Below are 22,266 nucleotides of genomic sequence, written 5' to 3'. Positions count from 1 at the left end.
CACATATATATATATATATATATATATATATATACACGTAACTATAGACAACTGTGCTCCATGTTATGTCATATGCAAGGTAATGATTTACTCCAGACGTGACATATCAGCACGTCCTCTAAGGTGTGTGTGTGTGCTTACTATATATGGGGATGCCAGCAGTAAAGGACCCATACACATGACACATAGTCACCTCAATGTCAATGCAGCATGTCTCTTTATTTTCTTTTTCTATGTGCAACAGGGGAAAACAAAGGCAGTGCCAGTAGTAAGAAGCTAATATTGGCTACAAAGGGCAGCTGACCACTATATATTTAGCACAGGGCCAGTGCAAAGGAGCAATTTTAACCATGGCATGGGCTGGCATTCCCTTTTCCCAAAGGCTTGTGGATAGTGAAGAAGGCAGGGACGTGTGTGTGTGTGTGTGTGTGTGTGTGTGTGTGTGAGACAGAGAGAGCGAGAGATAGAGGGGGGTGTAGTGGTGTGAAGCCTCAGTTCAGTAGCCGGAGCCATTGGAGGTACAGAGCTCTCTGCAGTCAAGCAGCATGTTTCTTTTCACTCTCGGACTGTATTTACCTCTCCTCTTTCACTATGCTTCATCACACTCCTTCATGGACAGCATTTACTCCTTTCCAGCAGGTATGACCCCTTGGGCGCATCATAATAATATCTGTTCAGAACCTGGAGCTTGCAGCTTTTGCATACTTGGTTTGGGCACTGACAGCAGACATGAAATGTTGACTTGCAGTTATTATTCTATTCCTTGGTTTGACACATCTACATGTCTATCAGTATGGAATATGCATGTTATCTGTTTTATACTTTTCCATTTTACAGCCACTTGTGTAGTATGTAAATGCACAGGCTTCATCAAAACCAGGATTATTATTGTGTATTTATATGCAGTGAGATGATGAAAAATGTTTTCTTTTTACTGCAGATGTAGTAAAAACACTTACTACTTCTGCAGTAAAAAGAAAACATTTCTTATCACAGCGCACTGCATATGATCCTCTTTTATGCTACTGTATCTTGTTGAGGTGCTCTGTGCTAATAAGGGTAATTATCTTTCAGATGATAATGCATAAGAGGCATAAGAATACATGAGGTCGTTGGCATGGTTATTTTGTTTCAAAGACTAATTTTCCCTTTTTTTGGTTCAGGTTAATTGTCTGATGATTATAAATATCTGTATAAATTTGCATGTTGTATCACAGAACAGATCATATTTACAGATTATATGTGGACAGTATTAATCTCTGAATTTGTAATTAGTCCATCAGCAACTAGCAGCAAGAAAAACAGCACTGACAGCATTTTAATGTTTGCAGCTGGAGAACCGAAGAATAATTACCAATGCAACACTGGGGATTAGTTTTGAGCATTTAGAAGGAGCTTAATTCAATATTCTTTATAATACGTGCTATATTGTAGTGTTGTTTGAATGCATCTGTTGCATTGTCACAAACTAATTGACCATTTCAACAATTCCTTATTGGAAAAAAATCAAAGCAAAGCCACCATTTGGCAGAAGAGCTACAGTTTCTCTCTGGGCAGTTATCTGTATGCCTGACAATCTGAGGGCTGGCTGTCATGCTCCATACTCAAGCACTGCTTGTTGTGCTCCTATGCTGCCTGTTTGTTGACATGTTCCTCCTGTTCCCCAACCACAGAGCTGGAAGCACTGGAACCCAGGAAGAAATTTAACCCGTGCTGTTTACTGACTCCACCTCCACCCCCGTTGTTCCCCCCACCCCCGTCGCTGTGGCACAAGCCTCGGGTACGTCATGTGAATCCTGCACCAGCCATGGTGATTTGTCCTTGGAGTGGTTCCATGAATCCTGTGGTCCCCTCAGATGCTTGTCTTATCTGAGCGTAAAAATGAGGTGGTGTTGATACAGATCAGCAGATGGATCTCGTCATGGTTCTAAAATCATTAGGTTGCTAGAGTTACCTTGTGTGTATATTTTCATTCAAACTTGTTGGCTTGTAAGTAGAATAAAAAAAGACAAGTCAATAATAAAGTTGGAGTATGTTCCAAAAACAGATCATGTTCCCAAGACACTAATATTGACGCAGGTCTGTAGCCTGAGCCCGCGATGAATTTAAGCTTTCTATGTTTCATATTACAGAGAGACCATGGCAACGTATGGAGAAATGAGAATACAGAGGGAGAGGATAAGAAGTCAACAGGCTCTACCTGCCGGGTGGGAGCACCCGGACCAGCCGGGCCAGCAGGACCTCAGGTACTTCTACCTCTACCTCTACATCTACCAACAGTGGGAGACTACAAAGCAGACATCAACAATATCCAACTGATTTAAAAACAAATGATTTTGGGTTTTGACAGGTGTCTAACACTTGTATCTCACACTAAACTTCTCTATAGGAATTTGATTTCATAGTTCACACCAACCAATTAATACAATTAGATTCCCCTCCTGTTTAGAGGGAGTATTGTTTATATGAATACCGGGGATTTAGTGCCTTTAACCAAAAATCCAGATTCCCAGGACTCCCAGATTCCCCAAGCTGGATTAGGTAGAACTAGTGCTCATGAAATTTGGTGGCTTGGTGAGATTATTGGGAAAACCTTCAAATACATGTCCTTACACCAAATTCATCAACTCAGTCATGTGACCACTATGTTAGCTCAATGCTAACGTGTTTATTCCAGCTACAGTGCCACTTGGCTAAATTACATATTCAGTTTTGAATTTTTTGCACCCTGCTCAGCTGTTTCCTCTCGTTTTATCAATGCAATGGTGCTAACCCTCCTCAGCATATGAGACCCGTGTGACTTCCTGTAGTCCAGTTTCTGCAGTGAGACGGATGCGCAAGGTCCTCCCCATCACCACCACCACGAATCCCCACCCCCCACTACATGGCAGCACATTAACGCTCTACATTTAGAGTGGACGGAAATAGGTTTTTTCCACTGACTGTCTCTACACCACGCATCCTTTCTTAGAAACGAGACACTGCTCAGCATAGTGCCCCGAGTCCCACTCTGCCATATCCTAAATAAAGCGGATGCTTGTCTGTGTGATATGTGATATATATCAGGTATTTCATGGCTTCTTCTGAGTGGCAAGTGGATAGCAACTATTCTTTACACACCCATAAAAAAAGAAGACATCCTGTGTCACTGATAATTTAATTGATCATGACTGTAGGATCTCAGTTCTGAAAGTTTTATGATGTGAAATTAAAAATTGTAATACCATTCACAGGGTCCTCCTGGATTACCAGGCCCAAAGGGACCAAAAGGAGAAAAGGTACACACACACATGTGACACACATGTACGCTCACACACATTCACACACACACACACACACACACACACACACACACACACATACACACATACACACACAGTAAAGAAAAATACACTGATCAGCCATAACATTAAAACCACTGACAGGTGACATGAATAACATTGATTATCTCATTACGATGGCACCTGTCAGGGGGTGGGATATATTAGGCATCAAGTGAACAGTACATGTGTTGGAAGCAGGAAAAATGGGCAAGCTTAAGGATCTGAGCGACTTTGACAAGGGCCAAATTGTGATGACTAAATGACTTGCTCAGAGCATCTCCAATACGGCAGGTCTTGTGGGGTGTTCCCGGGATGCAGTGGTTAGTACCTACCAAAAGTGGTCCAAGGAAGGACAACCGGTGAACTGGTGACAGGGTCATGCGCGCCCAAGGCTCACTGATGAGCGTGGGCAGCAAAGGCTAGCCTGTCTGGTCCGATTCCACAGAAGAGCTACTGTAGCACAAATTACTGAAAAAGTTAATGTTGGCTATGATAAAAAGGTGTCAGAACAGACAGTGCATCGCAGCTTGCTGCACATGGGGCTGCGTAGCCGCAGACCAGTCATTGTGCCCATGCTGACCCCGGTCCACTGCCACAAGCGCCTACAATGGGCACATGAGCATCAGAACTGGACCATGGAGCAATGGAAGAAGGTGGCCTGGTCTGATGAATCACGCGGACGGCCGGGCGCATGTGTGCGTCGCTTATCTGTGGAAGAGATGTCACCAGGATGCCCTATGGGAAGAAGGCAAGCTGATGGAGGCAATGTGATGCTCTGGGCAACGTTCTGCTGGGAAACCTTGGGTCCTGAAATTCATGTGGATGTTACTTTTACATATATCACCTACTTAAACATTATTGCAGACCAAGTACACCCCTTTGTGGCAACGGTATTCCCTAATTGCAGTGGCCACTTTCAGCAGGATAATGCACCCTGGCACACTGCAAAAATTGTTCAGGAATGGTTTGAGGAACATGAAAAGTCTTCAAGCTGTTGACTTGGCCTCCAAATTCTCCAGATCTCAATCCGATTGAGCATCTGTGGGATGTGCTAGACAAACAAGTCCGATCCATGGAAGCCCCACCTCGCAACTTACAGGACTTAAAGATACCAGATACCACAGCACACCTTCAGAGGTTTGTGGAGTCCATGCCTTGATGGGTCAGAGCTGTTTTGGGGACACAAGGGCAACCTACACAATATTAGGCAGGTGGTTTTAATGTTATGGCTGATTGGTATATACCACAGCCTGATTAATGGATTAAATGTTATCCAAAAATGAAATTTATTGCAAATTGTCCTTAAATGATTAGGCAAGACTTGTTTGGTGTCAGTTTAATTCTTAGTTTTGCACTCAAAAAAAAAAACTCTACAGGGCTGACAAATACAGAAAGTTTGCTATTTTATTAAAGTGTTTATACACAAATGGTGTTACTGAGTCAGCTGATATCCCTTTAAGTGAGTGTGTGATTGAGATATATTAGATGACCGAGATATATTAGATATCTTTCCTTACTTGAAGATACATTAACCTTGTATCTCATGGCTGAACTATTTCATAAATACAGCTCTATTTCTGCACGTTTCAAGTGTTTGTTTTTAGATACAAATCATGTGCACTGATTTTGTGTGAATTCAGCTTCAGTGCAAAGTGGGACCAGTCCCATTTTGTGTAAGCTTTAAAATGATTCATAATGAAACCAACCTTGTATAACATCAACAACAACATGGTGATTATCCTGCACATCATACTGTATCTCTTATTTTGTCTCTCCTCCATGTTTCCAGGGAGAAATTGGGAGACCCGGACAAAAGGTAGTACACCTCATCATTGCATAAACCATTAAATTTTGTGGATTTGAGTAAGAAAAAATTCTGCACCTCCTAACACCCCCTCCCCCAAACATACACACACACTTAATATTATTGGCCCTGTTCCCAGCCATGCTTCACACTGCAGCCATACACAGTACAAGCCTTCCAGTTAAATGCAACCTTGACAAAGATATGCAGGACACAGAGTCCAGAAACACCACTACAACACTACTACTGTTTTCATATCTTAGTGGGAACCAAAGATACGAATAGGATAGGAATATCTGACAGATAGACCTTGTGGCGACATTTGGCTGATCCTCACTAGGAAAACTGCAGCTTTTATTTAAACAACAAAAAACAAAAATAATAAAAGTGCCAAAATATTTCCCTTTGGTTACTGAGGTTAAGGTTAAGGTTCGGTGTAGGCATAGCATTAATACGTTGCATTAATGATTATGTCAGTGGAAGGTCCTCAGTATAGTAAGACAAACATGTTTTTGCATGCTTAACAATAACAGAAGCCATTGGTGGTCTCCCTAATTACAGACTGAGCCACATCCATCCCTTAATGGATTGTCCCAGTGGCTCTCTTCCCACAGTTCTACTGATGGGCAGGTGTAGTTTCCTGGAATGTTTTAGTGACGAGCATCAGTGTACAAATGGATGGAGGACAAATGGTCCGATGTGAGGTTATGAGAGGGGAAAGAGGAGGGCGACACTGATGGAGGTAGCTTGCAGTATTGCAGTGTAATTTAGCTTAGTGCTGAAGCTACCATAAATCATTTGCCTTCCAACAAGCCTTGTCTCCTGCTCCCTGCACATCATTTAATTAAAGTCAGCAGTGTGATGGGCTGTCTAGCTCTCTCTCTCTCTCTCTCTCTCTCTCTCTCTATCTATCTCTCATGTCCAATATTACTCTGCCTTTCCAAAATACTCAGGAGACTTGCCATTCTCACATTGTTTTCACTGTGCTGTCTCTTTAAGCAAATTCTGATATTAATTTTAACAATGTCATAAATCAAAAAGAGGACACTTCAGGTGATCAAGGAATCAACCACTAAAGCTGGAGTGCTTTATCATCTCTGAGAAAATTAATTTTCTATTATTATATATCCACCCTGTGCACTTGGCTTAGCATGTGCTATAACATTATGGTACTTTATCTTAAGGTAAGATCTGAGACATTAAGGTCTCAGTCAGGAGCTGGCGTGTAACATGTTTTGCATTACTGCAGGGGCGCACTGGATCCCCAGGCTTGCCAGGGCGACAGGGACCAAATGGATGGCCAGGTCTGAGTGGGCCCAAGGTGAGCTGGCTGCTGTATGATTAAATGGAAAACAAGACATTGTGAAGTTACACATTGGTGACAGTGGTGCAATATAAAATGAATTGTGTTTTTCAGGGGGAGAAAGGTGACTCTGGACTGATGGGCTTGCCTGGAGCACGAGGACCAATAGGACCCAAGGTCTGTCTTGCCTAGAACTGAAACACCTTGCTAAGTGCTAATTGTGTTTTTATGAAATTTCATTATTCCTAGACAAATACTAGAGGGAACTGTAAGAACAACTGATAATTCATTACATAGTACTTGCAAATTTAATTACTTTTCTCTACATTTTTATTTTCTGTGATGCAGGGATTGCCTGGATACAAAGGAGAAAAGGTATATCTGTTCTCCAACACCTTTGTTTGTGCCTTTGCATGCCCTCTGTCATAGGAGATTTTTCTCTTTTTTAAAATGTAAGAATTTTTGAGTTCTTGGTAGACTGCACAAAACCTTGGACTGCAAATGCTTTAGCATTTTTTTTTTTTCCCTATCAACTTTTTATAGGGCTCACGGGGTGACCGAGGTGAAGCTGGCCAAAAGGGTCAGAAGGTGAGATTGGTGCTGTTCTTTCAGCTGTGAAATCTGATGATGTAGATTTCTGGTGTCCAACAGTGCACTGTACTGTGTTTCAGGGCACAATGGGTCTGCCGGGAATGCTTGGTCAGAAGGTGAGAAAATGAGTTCTAATCTGCATACCCACTAAATACCCATTAGGAACATTGGTAAATACATTTATGTCATCTTTGATCAGGGTGAAATGGGCCCAAAAGGAGAGTCTGGCATCCCAGGAAGCAGAGGACCCACTGGGCAACCAGGAAAAAGAGGCAAACAGGTGAAGAATTCTCCCTGGATACTGATAACACCAACATCTGTCTTGTTCTGAAAACACAGTTTGGTTCATCATCCTCTACATGTGAATTATAATCTTTGATTTATTTGATGTCTGATTTAGGGTCCAAAGGGAGACACTGGTCTCACAGGACCAATGGGACCAGCAGGCCCTCAAGGACCCCCTGGTCATCCAGGTCCTCCTGGTCTGCCTGCTTCAGGTAAGTGTTTAGGCTAAACACATAAGACCTCCAATTCTGCGCTGACTGACAATGGAATTGTATACTTACTAAAGGGAGGTGGAATAATTGTGATACATATAACTACTTGAAGCCACATATAGGGAAATAAAAACTAGGCACTGGTCTTTTGCTTTCTTAGTTATGACTGACTTTTGCATTGGAACCTCTAAATAACTGGGTAATGACACAAATTGCGGTGTTACATGGTTGAAAGAAGTAGGGAAACATTTAAATCAATGACACCAAGGGATCCTTTTAGCCCCAGAGCAACCTGATCTGCTCTGCTTGAGTCCAGAGGCATGACATCATGTCTTTAAACTGACTGAGAGAGAGAAGCCAAGTTCCTCACAGATTTACAAACATTATGTAACCACTTAATTAATGTGACACCTTGTTTAAAATTAAACGGTGTAATTACCCTCTGTGAAAGACAATAAGAGAATTTATACCACAGTGCTGCTGAATTCTTAAACTGACTAATTTTACCTCTATAACCTTACAGCTGTGATGTAGTGCAGCTGAAATACTTCTTTAAATTATAGCTAATGGGCTACTTGCACCAGCACATCTGCATTATAACCAACATGGTACTTTTCCGGCTTTCAGCTAGTCCACTATAAGGGCAATAGTGCTATTTTACACCCGGTTTCTGCAGGAGCTCCCGAAAATAAATGCCAACGATGTTCATCATATACACTCATCATCCACTTTAATAGGAACACGTGTACTCCTGCTCATTTTTGAAGTTATCCAATCAGCCAATCATGTAACAGCAGCCTGCAATTTCAAAACAGAAGTACGTCAAGTGCAAGTAGCCCATTCACAGGGACTTGTATGGTAGACACTCACCAAATTTAAGCCTAACAATAAACAGATTTTTAAAAGAGTTTTTATTTAACGATGAAAAAGTCTACAGTAAATGTTGCTCAGCTGAAGCTGTAAGGTGACATTTAGCATTTATGAAATAAAACTTCAGTTACTGTTAGCACTCTGAGGTAAAGCTATTTATGTTTACTGACATGGGGAAAGTCTTCAGGACACAGAATGTTGCACCTTTATGCTTTCAAGTTGCACTTTCTCTTCTTATTAGCTTCGGGAGAGAGAACAAATGAGAGGCTAATGAGAGAAAAAATATTAAGAACTGTTGTAACGTAAGTGATGAAATGAACTTGTTTTCTGGACATTCTAAAACATTAATGCAACTATAAAAGCATAAAAAACATGGTATATCATTTGTTAATAAATAAAATATTGTAATCGTGGGAAAAATGCTGTGGTATGAGAGGAAAAAAAACACGGTGGGAGGTGCCGTTAATGAATGTGCACTTCGTGTCTGGCTGCATCACATCTCCCGGTCATTGATTATTTTCCTAAAATTACATACCTCATCATGTTTTATTCCTTACTTAGCATATTACAGAGAGTACAGGGTGGTGAAAGGTTTAATGTGTATATACTTATGAACACTGTTTGATTGCATTAATAAACTCTTAAGAAGATTTAGCTGACATTCTTGAAAGTGTTAAGTGTCCTATGAAGAAAGTTTCTGTGTTTAACTGAATTGTGTCAGTACTCAGTGTGAATGCCCTTCTCTTCTCCAGGGCTGTACGTGGTGGGGCCAAAAGGGGAGAAAGGGCAGCCAGGCAACCCAGGCCATTGTGGTTGTAACTCTCTTGTGAATATGAACAACCCTTCTAGCTCATTTGACCAGCAATCCAGGAGCAGCTATCCCAGAGTGCCAGCGGTAAGCTAGTGGTATTTAGTTTACAATATTTCATGAATACCATAATTAGGCCTATTATGAATTTAATAATTGCTATTAATAATTAGTGGTAATTAGTTACAACATTTTGTTTATAAAAGTCTCTTCAAGACATCTCAAATAACAATCACATTAACAATAACAATCACTCATTGAACACATGAGTTTTATGTTCTGATATAAAGGAAGTGTAAATCTCAAAACATTACATTACATATATCTACAGTATAGTAACATTCATAATTTGGTTCTACCATGTTTCACACTTTTAAGTTAAATCCTGTGGAGAATGATGTGGAATTGTGTAGTGTTTTCTTGTAAAACTGCATATTGTTTGTGGTATTTGATGGCCTCACAGGGAAAAAAAGGGAATATTAAGAAATTAAGGACACGTAAAGAACCATTTGAACACAACCAAAGCATTTTCAAAGAAAATAAATTTTGTCCCTGCACTTTTGTCAACTAGGGCTGTTATGGTGTCATGGTCTCACAGTTAGTCATAGTGTATGTTCAGACAGTTACCTCACCACTGACTCTTACAAAATACTGATTAAAATGCATTTCTGTCTATTACCATCTATTTTTTTTTTACTGATAAAGTTCCTCACTCCAGTGGTTCTCATCCCTTTTGCGTGTAGCTGTGACTACCTAAAAATATAGGCTGTTTTTCACAACACCGTCCCTCTGAACACCTGTGAAAACTTTAGCCAATCATATGGCAGTAGCATAATACACAGAATCTTGCAGATACAGGTCAAGAGCTTCAGTTAATCCAGTTAACAGAAACAGGACAGTTGAAAATCAAATGATATTTTTCCAACTAAGCTTCTTGGAGGGTGGAACTCAGTGTGGTCTTCTACTGTTGTAGCCTATCCACCTCAAGCTTCAGCATGTTCTGCATTCTGAGATGATTTTGGTTGTAAAGAGTGGTTATTTGAGTTACCATAACCTTTTTGTCAGCTCAAACCAATCTGGCCATTCTCTCCTAACCGCTCTCATAAACAAGGTATTTCTTCCCACAGACTTGCTGCTCACTGGATGGTTTTTTTTTTTTGCACCATTCTGTGTAAACTCTAGAGACTGCTGTGCATGAAAATCTCAGGAGATCAGATCAGTTTCTGAAATACTCAAACCAGCCTGTCTGACACCAAAAGCCATACCACTGAAATCACATTTTTCTCTGTTCTGATGTGAACGTTAACTGAAGCTCTTGATCTGTATCTGCAAGATTTTTTACTTTGTGCTGCTGCCACATGATTGATTGACTGGATAATTACAAAAATTTGAAGGGTGTTCCTATTAAAATGGACAGAGTGTATAATGACAAGGTGATAAATACTGGCAATATGAGAGACATTAATATTAATTCCTTATGAAAAATATCTTTCTAAGAAGGAAGAACAATTAAGGGATTTTTTTCCTTTTGTTTTGCAATAATGTCCAAAGACACTTTTGTACAAATAATTTGCAATAAAATTTTCCTTTAATTTTTACTACTCTTAAAAAATGTGTGGTTTTAAACGGTTGATTAATAATGTGATACCGTGGTATTTTTAGGCTAGTTTTCATACTGCGAAAATAGTAAACCACAACACCCCTACACGCAAAAAAACTTTTTGTTGAGTGAGATATACACTCACTAGGCACTTTGTTAGGAACACCTTTATACCTACTCATTCATGCAATTATCTATTGTGTCGCAGCAATGCAATGCATAAAATCATGCAGATACGGGCCAGCAGCTTCAGATAATATTCACATCAACCATCAGAAAGAGGAAAAATGTGATCTCAATGCTGATCTCCTGGGATGTTCACATACAACCGTCTCTAGAGTTTACTCAGAATGGTGCAATAAAGAAAAAACATCCAGTGAGCGGCAATTCGGTGGACGGAAACACCTTTTTGACGAGAAGAGGTCAACAGAGAATGGCCAAACTGGTTCGAGCTGACAGAAAGGCTACAGTAACTCAGATAACTAACTGTACAATTGTGGTGAGAAGAAAAGCATCTCAGAATGCACAACACGTCAAATCTGGAGGAGGATGGGCTACAACAGCAGAAGACCACATCGGGTTCCACTTCTGTCAGCCAAGAACAGAAAGCTGAGGCTGCAGTGGGCACAGACTCACCAAAACTGGACAGCTGAAGACTGGATAAGGCACACAGATAGTAGGGTCAGAATGTGGCACCAACATCATTAATCCATCGACCCAACCTGCCTTGTGTTAACAGTCCAGACTGGCGGGGGTGGTGTAATGGTTTGGGGACTGTTCTTTGGCACACTCTGGGCCCACTAATACCAATCAATCATCACTTGAATGCCACAGCCTATTTGAGTATTGTTGCTGACCATGTACATCCCTTCATTGCTACAATTTACCCATCTTCTAATGGCTACTTCCAGCATGATAATGCACCATGTAACAAAGCAAAAGTCATCTCAAACTGGTTTCATGAACATGAAATGAGTTCAATGTTCTTCAGTGGCCTTCCCAGTCACCGGATCTGAATCCAATAGAACACCTTTGGGATGTGGTAGAACGGGAGATTCTCAGCATGAAAGTGCACCTAAAAAATCTGCAGGAATTGTGTGATTCAATCATGTCAACATGGACCAGAATCTCAAAGAAATGTTTCCAACATCTTGTGGAATCTATGCCATGAAGAACTGAGGCTGTTTTGAGAGCAAAGGGAGGCCCTACCCAGTATTAGTATAGTGTTCCTAATAAAGTGCTCTGTGAGTGTAGGTGTGCCCAGGTTGGAAAACCATCTATATATGACAGTAAAAGTGTTTAAATAAAATGTCACCAAATTTATAACCAGTCACATTCATACACTTAGTATTGAACCCAGAAGAGTTTTTCAATAACCATATAAGAATGTAATATTGGGCTGCCAAAATCCACTTCCAATGAACTAACTCAAACATACTATTTACATTCGGGTCCATAAGTATTTCAATAGTGACACAATTTTCATAATTTTGCCTCTGTACACCATATTGGATTTGAAATTAAGCAATCAAGATGTGATTGAAGTGTTTATTAAGAAGAAATAATTAAGAAGAAATACCGCCTGTAAAGGAAGACAGGCTGTAATGGCTCAGCGTATAACTGGGTTCTGTTTGCCATGGCATATTTTTTGCCATCAATCACCTGACCTCAACCCAACTGAGCAGAGTCTTCACTTACTGAAGACAAAACTGAAAGACCCGCAAAAAAGCAGCAACTGAAGGCAGCTGCAGTAACAGCCTGGCAAAGCATCTCAAGGGAAACTCAGAATTTGGTGATGTCCATGGGTTCCAGGCTTCAGGCAAACATTGACTGCAAAGGATTTGCATCCAAGTCTTAAAAATAATCCTAATATTTATATTAGTTTGCCCAATTACTTTAGCCTGTAAAAATGGAGAAACTATGTAAAAAAAATGGCTGTAATTGCTAAATGGTTAATTCAATATTTTTGTTAAACCCCTTGAATTAAAGATGAAAGTCTACACTTCAATCACGTCTTGACTGTTTAATTTCAAATCCATTGTGGTGGTGTACAGAGGCAAAATTACAAAAATTGTGTCGCTGTCCAAATACTTATGGACCCGACTGTAGGTAGTAATTGCAATGGCAGTAAGCACAGCTTTATCTCTCTCACATAAAGGATAGTCATAGAAAGGTTTTGCTCATGTCTCTACATAAAGCTAAGGCACATGATTAATTGGTGCTTTTCCATTTTTAGGCTGTAAGGAAAGACAAAAGTAAGCAATTTAAATAAGAAAACTGTTCTTGATTTCTTTCAAATAAAGTGTAAGCCCTAAATTCTGATATTCAGTTCTGATATTTAAAGGTCAGAAGTATTGTCGAGTGAGGGTGTTTCTTGACAGTGCTGAGTATATTTTGGCTATGGTGACTTTCTGTCTGTAAGCATCAATAAGCATTGCGTTTTCTCTTCTCTCATAATGCATTCAGAGACATCAGCCAGACTGAACCCACTGAATGAGAGTATGTTTTTCCAGACATCCTCAGAGAACAGAGTGTTATGTTATGTCTGCAGTCTGACAGCTAAAAGGATCAAAACACTTCAAGAACCAGGGATTGTCAGTAGCCTTCCAAAAAACACAGCATATTCATAATGTGTTGGTTTTCATGGTTGTACTGTAGATTTTTGTGGTGAATAATGAACAAGAACTGGACCGTCTCCACACTGATAATGCACTGGCTTTCCGTAAAGATCAGAGGACTCTATATTTCAAGGACACTGATGGATGGTTGCCAATTCAGGTATCTCCTTGCTTAAACAATACAATGCATATCATATTTTTAATATACTCATTCATTGGGCACTTGAGCTTGAACATGGAAAATATATTAATAGATACATTACATTAATCATGATTAATCATGAAACTATTCTTTCATTCTAGCTAACGCCATTTCAGTCAACTGAGCATGCTCCAGATCAGGATGGTTTCTGCGGGGATGGCATTGTGCAGGTGGAGAATGGAGAGGAGTGTGATGATGGAAACAAGGTGGTCACAGACGGCTGTGTCAGTAAGTATTGATTCTAATGCACGCCTTTTAAATGGCACCATTTTTCCTTCGAATGGAACTGATTTGTCCTCCTGTGTGACTTATTAAACTGTATCTGTGTGTCTCAGAGTGCAGACATGCATACTGCGGTGATGGCTATCGGTACGATGGAGCTGAGGAGTGTGATGGAAAAGACTTTGGATATCAAACCTGCAACTCTTATCTGCCTGGGTAAGATCCAGTTCAAGCATTCTGTAATATGATTAATGCTTATGCCACTATTTTAGACTTTATTGCAAGATGAATATAATGTCTTTTGTTTGTCAATCAACATCTACAGATCTTATGGACATCTTAAATGCACTGTTGACTGTTTCATTGACTCCACAAGCTGCAAGTATTTTACATGAGAAGACAAGAAAACACATGGAGCCCCACACTGTCTTGTGAAAGTAGCAGGGAACAAGACTGAAGGCACTGCAAACAAACAGACAATTAAAATACCTTTGATTTGGGGGCAGGGGGATACAAACATGCATATTATACTAGTTTGTTGCAATGCTGCCAAGAAGAAGCCACATAGTTCACTGGAAAAAGAGCACTCTGCTCAGTCATGGCAACCACACAGGACCCATTGCTCTCTGTCTTAAGGACTCAACCAGGATGCTGTTCTCTTTTCTGTTCAGCCTTCTCTCTGCGGTGCTGGACACCTGCCTGACATTCTGCTTAGATGGTTTGCCATGAATTTGCTGTCTTGAAAAGGCAAGCCTAGACTAGACTTAATACCTCAATGTACAACTTTTCCACAAGTAGGCCATTTTCTAGTGGCCCACCCCTCCATCTCTTTCCCAGGGTGCTGTTGTATTTGGACTGCAATGTGAACCAATTAGCATTTTGCATGAGGGCTTGGTTGGTTGAAGTATGGTGTAATAAGCTATCATGGCATTTATCTAAGGCCAAAAAACCCACTTGACTCACTAAAGCTATGTACATAGACTGTATGGCCTTGACCAAATGAGGAAACAAGGCTTCACGTGGGAGTGTCTCACCTCAATAGAGGATTGGGTAAAACCAGCTGCCTGTGTTTTAGAGCTTAGTCCATGATGCTAATGCTGAGTGGATCTCTTCCACGGTGCTAAGCCAAGCACAGGGCTGTAAAAAAAGGTCAGAGAAGCACTGTCCCAAAAAACAATAGAAGGAATTAGATAGAGCTCATAATGTTCCTTATGTGGAGGTGTTCTAACTACAGCCTTGTTTAGGTCAGGGTTAGGTTTTAGCTAGACACCGTCATTCTTACCTCAGGAACTCTCTGAGTCATCTCATCATTAGAGCTGGTCCACCATCCCCAGGTGGAGCAAGGCTTACATATTCCAGTATTCTTAAGCTGCATCTAACTGCTAATGTCACTTGTCTATTATGTGTATTGCTGTAAATGCTTCAAGATTTGATGAAGAAAAAATTCTGATCCTTTGGGATCTTGACTCTATGCTTATTTAAGGTGGTAACTGAATCACATATTATGGCTGTCAAACTGTTAGAAAAGATTTCTATACTGTCAGTTAGCTTTGGCAGGGGAAGTCTATCGCTGCTATCTAGTAGGCTAAAGACTGTTGGAGTTAACCTGAATTAACAGTTACTGACCATTTTTGTCATAATTCTTAGACTGCATATGTAGCATGAACTTTCTGGTCAAAAGATGCAACGCATCATATCATATATCACTGTTCTTGTATTGTGACATTTTTTTATACAGTCTATTGAAAACTACTGTATGTGTTTTTCATACGCTAACAGCATCATTTGAGACTTCTCCATACTTAGTGATTTCTGGAAGTGATATACTATTTATGTCTACAGATCTAATGTATATGAGATAAAGTGTCTTGAACTTGCATCAGCATGTTATTACTACTGTATATGCTCACCATGAAGGTAAAGATCGCTATATTACAGCTGATTATGCTATGTTATTTCCAGTAATAGTTTGTGTTTTTATTATGTCTGATGTTTTTTGCCAAGGTATGACTGTTAGTGAAATGCATTGGGTATCTCATGGACTGTTATCTTCTCTTTTCAATGATTCAAGCAAGTATGTTAAGATGTATGTTATGATGTGTACTGCACTATATACAAAAGAAAATGGCTCAGTAAGCATTCACTGGTGCTGTTGCATGTTGAGATAATGCAGCAATGAATATTCTGTGCTACTGTAATGTGGATTATTATGAAATTCATGTTTGATACAGCCATTAAAATAAAGTTTATAAAGCTACATTAAATTGTCCTATATATAACTGTTCTCCCCTTTGTGGATCAAGTCCTTGTCATGGTGAAGGGGCTTGTCTACTTTGGTGAACTTCAGGGCTATGTCGTCAGGAGCTTAAAGCTCCCAGTACATTCACATTTGGGGAACAGATTAGAGAAGAGAGGTCAATAAAAAGCAATTATAAAGAGCCCCTTGAAAGGGACAAAAAGACAACTTGCACCCTGTATGGATTAGGGTTACTGGGACTTACAGGGTTACCCCCTGGAGCCAGGCCTGTGGGTGTCAGCAGACAAACATTCGGTGATTGCGCCACTCAAGTAACCTGTTTGGGGTCAACCTGAATAACGACTTGGAGCCATCTTATGGGCTGACCGCCTGCAACATGAAGGGTGAGGGTCAGGTGCAATACCAGTCAGATGGCAGGCATGTGATAAACAGTCTTGGACGGACAAGACCCTTGGAATAGAAATTGGATGGGACATGGAATGTGACTTCACTGCAGGGGAAAGAGCCGAGAAAGTCCGAAAGTGCGAGATGGGAAGGTATGGGCTAGATATAGTTGGCCTTAAATCTGGACACAGTAAGGGCTCCGGGATGAAACTACTTAAATGGGTGTGATCTCTCTCCAACTCCAGAGTTCCCACAGGAGATAATCCTAAGATGGGTATGGGGATACTCATCAGTCCCAGGATGAGGGCCTCACATTTGGAGTTTTTCCAAGTTGACAAGAGGGTTGCTTCCAGAAGATTGCAAGAATCAGGAAGCAAAACTAACTAGCTGTCTGTGCACTTGAACTTTTATGATGTATTGTGGGCATGAATACATGCAAATGAGCTGTGTCGGGAACATGCTTTGCACTTTACAGGTGGTCAACATATGCATATGAGTATAAAGAAAATCAGCATTTCCAAAACTTTTGTAAATCTGGCAGAAAATATTTGTTTGCTTTGGCTTACACACAACTTTACTAAAATATTGATAACTGGGGCCCATTGAGTCTGAATAGATCATATTCAAGTCCTCCATTATAGAGGCAGCTGCAAGAAGCTAGCCAGAATGCTGTCACGGCAATAACCCTAGGACCTGCTAGTGGAGGGGAGTGGTCAAATTAAAGAGGGAGGCTTTCTGAATAATACTCATGGAGGTCTCATTCAACTGAGCCATATAGGAGAACCAGAATACCTGTGGCAAAAGCAGATGCAGAAGGGAAAACACAGACATAAGAGTCCATCTCTGTGGCTGAGGTTACTATGGCAATAAGAAACCTTCATACTGGCAAGGCAAAGCTGCAAGGTGGATGAGATATGGCCGGAGATGTTGAAGATACTGAATAAGGTTGAGACTGGACGGCTAACACGGCTTTTTCAGGTTGCATGAAGTACAAGGGCAGTGCTGTTGGACTGGCAAACTGGGATGGTGATCTTGTTTTTTTAAAAATGGGGACCAGATGGTTTGTTCCACTTATAGGGGAATTTCCTCAGCCTCTTGGCATTAAGTCAAAATTATTTAAGGTGGATGTCAGTCTCTGTCAAGAGTGTGTCTTGTCTCCATTCCTGTTTGTGGTTTTCATGGACAGGATATTAAGATGCAGTCAAGGTCGGAGAGGTGTACAATATGGGTGGCTAGATGTAACATCCCTGCAATAATGTTGTTGGTTTGACACGACACCAGGAGAGCATGGCTCTCTCCCAGAAAAGAGTGGGACGCTCCCTTCAAGTGAGGGGAGAGACCTTGACTCTAGCAGAGGAGTTTAAGTAACTTGGGACCTTATTCACGATTAATGGAAAAAGAGAGCACGAGACTGACAAACTGAATGGGTCAGTAGCAGCAGTGTTACAGTTACTGTAACAGCCTGTGGTAGTGAAGCAGGAGCTCAGTTTTTGAACAAAGCTCTCTTTCATGAGCTCATGAACTATGGGTATTGACTGAAAGAATAACATTGCAAGACAAGTGGAGTGAGAAATGAGGTTTCATTGCAGGGTTTCTGAGTTTACTCTCTATTATAGCCAAGAGGACTACTGATCATTAGGTTGTGAGTTCAAACCCCAGCACTGCCAAGCTGCCCCTGCTGGGTCCTTGAGCAAGTGGGCCTTCAACTATAAAAATGTATAAAAAAAATTAAAAAAAAAAAAACTTCTGTAGGTCACTCTGGATAAGGGCATCTGCCAAATGCCATAAATGTAAATGTGAAGATCTATCTAAGAGTCTCTATAATTTGGCAGAACCTCAGAGTAGAGTCTGAGTCCTCCAAATTGATAGGAGCAAAATAGTGCTCCTTGTAGAGCATGTTCCACTGAATGTAAACCATGTGTCAGATACAGGACCTGCTGGAAAGATTATATAAATTTTTGGGATATCACTTCCTAGGAACCCCCATGAGGAGCTGGAATCTGTGGCTGGGGATAGAGAAGTCTAGATTTAGCCTGTTGCCACCAACACCAAGAAAACCAGTAGGAAAATGAACATATGAATATATCTGTTCTTAGAACCTAGGTGTTATAAGACAAACATGAGAACAATGCCTGAGATATCCCTGCTGTGTGTGGCTTGTTGCTCCTGTGCTGGTTGTAGGTGTGTGTTTTTGGGCAGGTTGTGTGCAGACCTTCAGTATTTGAACAACTGTGCCAGAGTTTTAATAGAGAATGTGATTGATTGAGCAGGGTAAGTGAAAAACAGTCAGCAGCTGCCCCAGGAAAAACATAGCTGCTGACTGTTTTTTTACTTACCTAGTCAAAAAGTGTTTGTTTGTCTGTGTGTGTGTGATGGAGGATGGGTAAGGGCATTTTTGAGACTCCAGCTCAGTAACTGTATTATACAGTCATATCTCTCCTGTTCTAATTACATCAGGGTAATCTAGACAAGCTGGGTTAGAGCTTACACAAGCTTTTTAAAAAACTTGTATTATGTTTTAATGTATCATTAGACTAAAGATTAAAAAGTGAAACATGGCATGATGCTGGGTTTTGTTTGCTATAGCTAAGAATGCTAAAGACACAGTGGAAACTCAGGGATTGAGAGGGTACAGGCAGGGAAATTAAATAAGGGGAAAGCAGCTGTCACCTCTGCCTTGAAGAGACAGATTATTTTGGTGCAGGCAAACGGGAAGGGTGTTGCATTTCAGTGGCAGGGCCTCACAGACAGGAAACACACAGGGCCAGCTGTCAGCTCAGGCCCAGTGAAAAGCCCTGACCTATTGTAGGGAATTGCAGGTATGCAAGGTGCAGTGGCCTGCCAGAGGACACCCTGCCACACTCATATGTACTGGCAATGAAATGTCTAAATCAACCCTGAGGTTACAACCTTCTAACCAATTAAGTAGTTACAAGAGTAGGAGTTACACATCTGCTGGAAAATGTTATTAGTCCCATTGGACCAAAGGGTCATTTTGGCATTTAATATATTGTCATATTATTCAAAATACTGTGGGGCTTTGTCACATCTGAGTCTGAGAATTTTTGTCTGAATTTTGTATCATACTAATCAGTTCTGTCAAGTATGCAATTTGGAAGCCTCATTGCAAGCAACCACTCCTAAGTGCTAGCTAGCATTAGCCATCATGTAATGTACACCGATCAGCCATAACATTAAACCACCTGCCTAATATTGTGTAGGTCCCGCTTGTGCCACCAAAACAGCTCTGATCCATCGAGGCATGGACTCCATAATACCTCTGAAGGTGTGCTGTGGTATCTGGCACCAAGACGTTAGCAGCAGATCCTTTAAGTCTTGTAAGTTGCTAAGTGGGGCCTCCATGGATAGGACCTGTTAGTCCAGCACATCCCACAGAGTCTCGATAGGTTTGAGATCTGTCGAATTTGAAGGCCAAGTCAACACCTTGAACTCTATGTCACGTTCCTGAACAAATTTGCAGTATGGTAGGGCACATTATCCTGCTGAAAGAGGCCATTGCCATTATGGAATACGGTTGCCATGAAGGGGTGTACTTGATCTGCAACCATGTTTAGGTAGGTAGTATATGTAAAAGTAACATCCACATGAATGCCAGGACCCAAGGTTTCCCAGCAGAACATTGCCCAGAGCATCGGACCACATGGGCTAACCTTCGCTGCCCACACGCATCAGTGAGCCTTGGGTGCCCATGACCCTGTCGCCGGTTCACTGGTTGTCCTTCCTTGGACCACTTTTGGTAAATACTAACCACTGCATGCCAGAAACATCACACAAGACCTGCTGTTTTGGAGATGCTCTGACCCAGTCGTCTAGCCACTACAATTTGGCCCTTGTCAAAGTTGCTCAGATCCTTACGCTTGCCCACTTTGCCTGCTTCCAATACATCAACTTCGAGAACTGACTGTTCACTTGCTGCCTAATATATCCCACCCCTTGTAAAGAGATTGCCATTGTAAAGAGATAATCAATCTTATTCACTTCACCTGTCAGTGGGTTTAATGTTATGGCTGATCGGTGTATGTTACGTTATTGTTTTTAAATGGGTCCTACAAATATGAATTGTGTATTTTAGGCTATTTGGCTCATCTCTAGCTATCTTAACTAACAAGCCAATTAGCAGATTTAAAAAAAACAACAACTTGTGTATCCCTACACCCAGGCAAGTGTAGTCCTTTAAAACACTTTACAGATCCATAAGGAGTAGAGAGTTTACCCAGTATTCAACCCAAGAAATATCTCTCGAGACTAGTCCCTGTAAAATGCATGTTTACAACAGATATATCAAGGCCAACACTGTCCAAGCCAAAATATGGATTTTGAGTTAATAGACAGACAAATGGTTTTTCACTTTATCAGAACATGTGAGGGTATTGCAAAAGAAACCATGGGTATTATGTGGGCTAGGCGCTGCTGTTTTATTTGTGAGTTCACATGTCTATAAAGTTACAATGTACGTAAAGTGTTTTGGCTAGGCTACATTACCTCACATGATTTTTTTTTCCATTTGTCCCACAGGTCAGTGACATTGAATAACTCTTGCTCTAAGATCCTCCACTTCAGCATGTGGATGATAGTTTTAAAATCACTAGAATATTTAGTAAGGCCATGTAAGTCTTTTACAATGACAAGCTGATGGATTGATGGAAAATGAAGGCATTGATTTTGATTGTTCTTAGAGCCCAGTCCCATACGCTCATTCTCTGCAAAGTTTCCGCGCCCGCCTTTACACATGAACACTCAAGAATTCCAGCAGAGCAAAATAAGGTCACATAGTAAAAGTGTTTCCACTGTGTTTGGAATGTAATGTGGTTACCTTCAGCCCGGCAGAGGGGTGCACACTATTTTTGTCTTACGGCTACAGTAAATTTAGTCACAGTAGAGCTATATGTAAGAGCTTAGCAAAGGGAATGAGAGTTCCCCCGCAATCATTCACTCTGCAACACTGTGTCAGAGTCAGAGGCCTCTCTGCAATTGTCAAGCACAGAAAAGTGATAACCTTTCCTTCAGTTGGACAACCAGCAGTTACTTGTCTCTTTCCAGCTCACTCTCTGTCTCACCCATACAAATATAAAATCCTTCTATTCATAGAGGCTATTATTGAGACTAGGGATCCTTTTTGCATTTTGTTTATGTTGTGCGTCCTGGCAACCACATTTATACATAGCGAAGGACTGTGTATCACAGCGACATGGCACGCACACATATATACACACACACACTCTGCACGGGTGGGTATATAGAGTGCATATTACAATTCTCATTTAGTGCTGATATTTATTACTTTTTTGAAAAGCCAGTATAATCTTGAAGTCTTAGTGCTTGTTTGTGCTATTCTGTCTCTTCCTACACCTCTCATACAATTGTTTCTGATCGACTGGTAGGGTAATAACCATGTTCTTATGAAAATTACATTTCTTTGCATACTTTTGAAGTAGCCAGTTGTAAAAGTAGAATAGTTGTTTAAATATGAACATAGTACCATGAAATGGTTGCAATGGCAGTAAAACACCAACCTTTCAGCAATTCACAAGTGCTTAGATTTTCAAAAAAAACACACACTTCATTGAGCACAATGAGATTTTGTAAATGCTACAATCTTAAAACTCTTAGCTACTGTGCATTCAGCAACTAATACAGGAATATTTCACAAAACGGAGTGATGTACAACACCACCAAAGTATACAGACTAATTTTCTAAAGTATACATTTCTAATTTTCTAACACCTTGTTAGCGAATAGGTTCAGTGAATAGGTTTGTTAAAAGCA

At 40.7% G+C, this 22,266-nt stretch overlaps 1 protein-coding gene across 1 annotated transcript; it reads left to right on the top strand.

Moving 5' to 3' along the window:
- The first annotated feature begins 172 nt into the window (after positions 1 to 172).
- Positions 173 to 17,487, top strand: colq (collagen-like tail subunit (single strand of homotrimer) of asymmetric acetylcholinesterase). Its single transcript, XM_026940280.3, has 17 exons — positions 173 to 639; positions 1,674 to 1,780; positions 2,133 to 2,246; positions 3,234 to 3,278; positions 5,113 to 5,139; positions 6,377 to 6,448; positions 6,545 to 6,607; positions 6,779 to 6,805; positions 6,974 to 7,018; positions 7,102 to 7,137; positions 7,221 to 7,301; positions 7,422 to 7,518; positions 9,141 to 9,283; positions 13,455 to 13,574; positions 13,718 to 13,844; positions 13,952 to 14,054; positions 14,164 to 17,487. The coding sequence occupies exons 1-17, from the start codon at positions 546 to 548 to the stop codon at positions 14,231 to 14,233; spliced, it is 1,371 nt and encodes a 456-aa protein (XP_026796081.1). The 5' UTR covers positions 173 to 545; the 3' UTR covers positions 14,234 to 17,487.
- Positions 17,488 to 22,266: the final 4,779 nt, after the last annotated feature.

Source organism: Pangasianodon hypophthalmus, chromosome 1 (genome assembly GCF_027358585.1).
Source record: "Pangasianodon hypophthalmus isolate fPanHyp1 chromosome 1, fPanHyp1.pri, whole genome shotgun sequence".
NCBI classification, from domain to species: Eukaryota; Metazoa; Chordata; class Actinopteri; order Siluriformes; family Pangasiidae; genus Pangasianodon; species Pangasianodon hypophthalmus.
The sequence above is the reverse complement of the archived record's forward strand: the minus strand, read 5'-3'. Positions and strand labels throughout refer to the sequence as shown.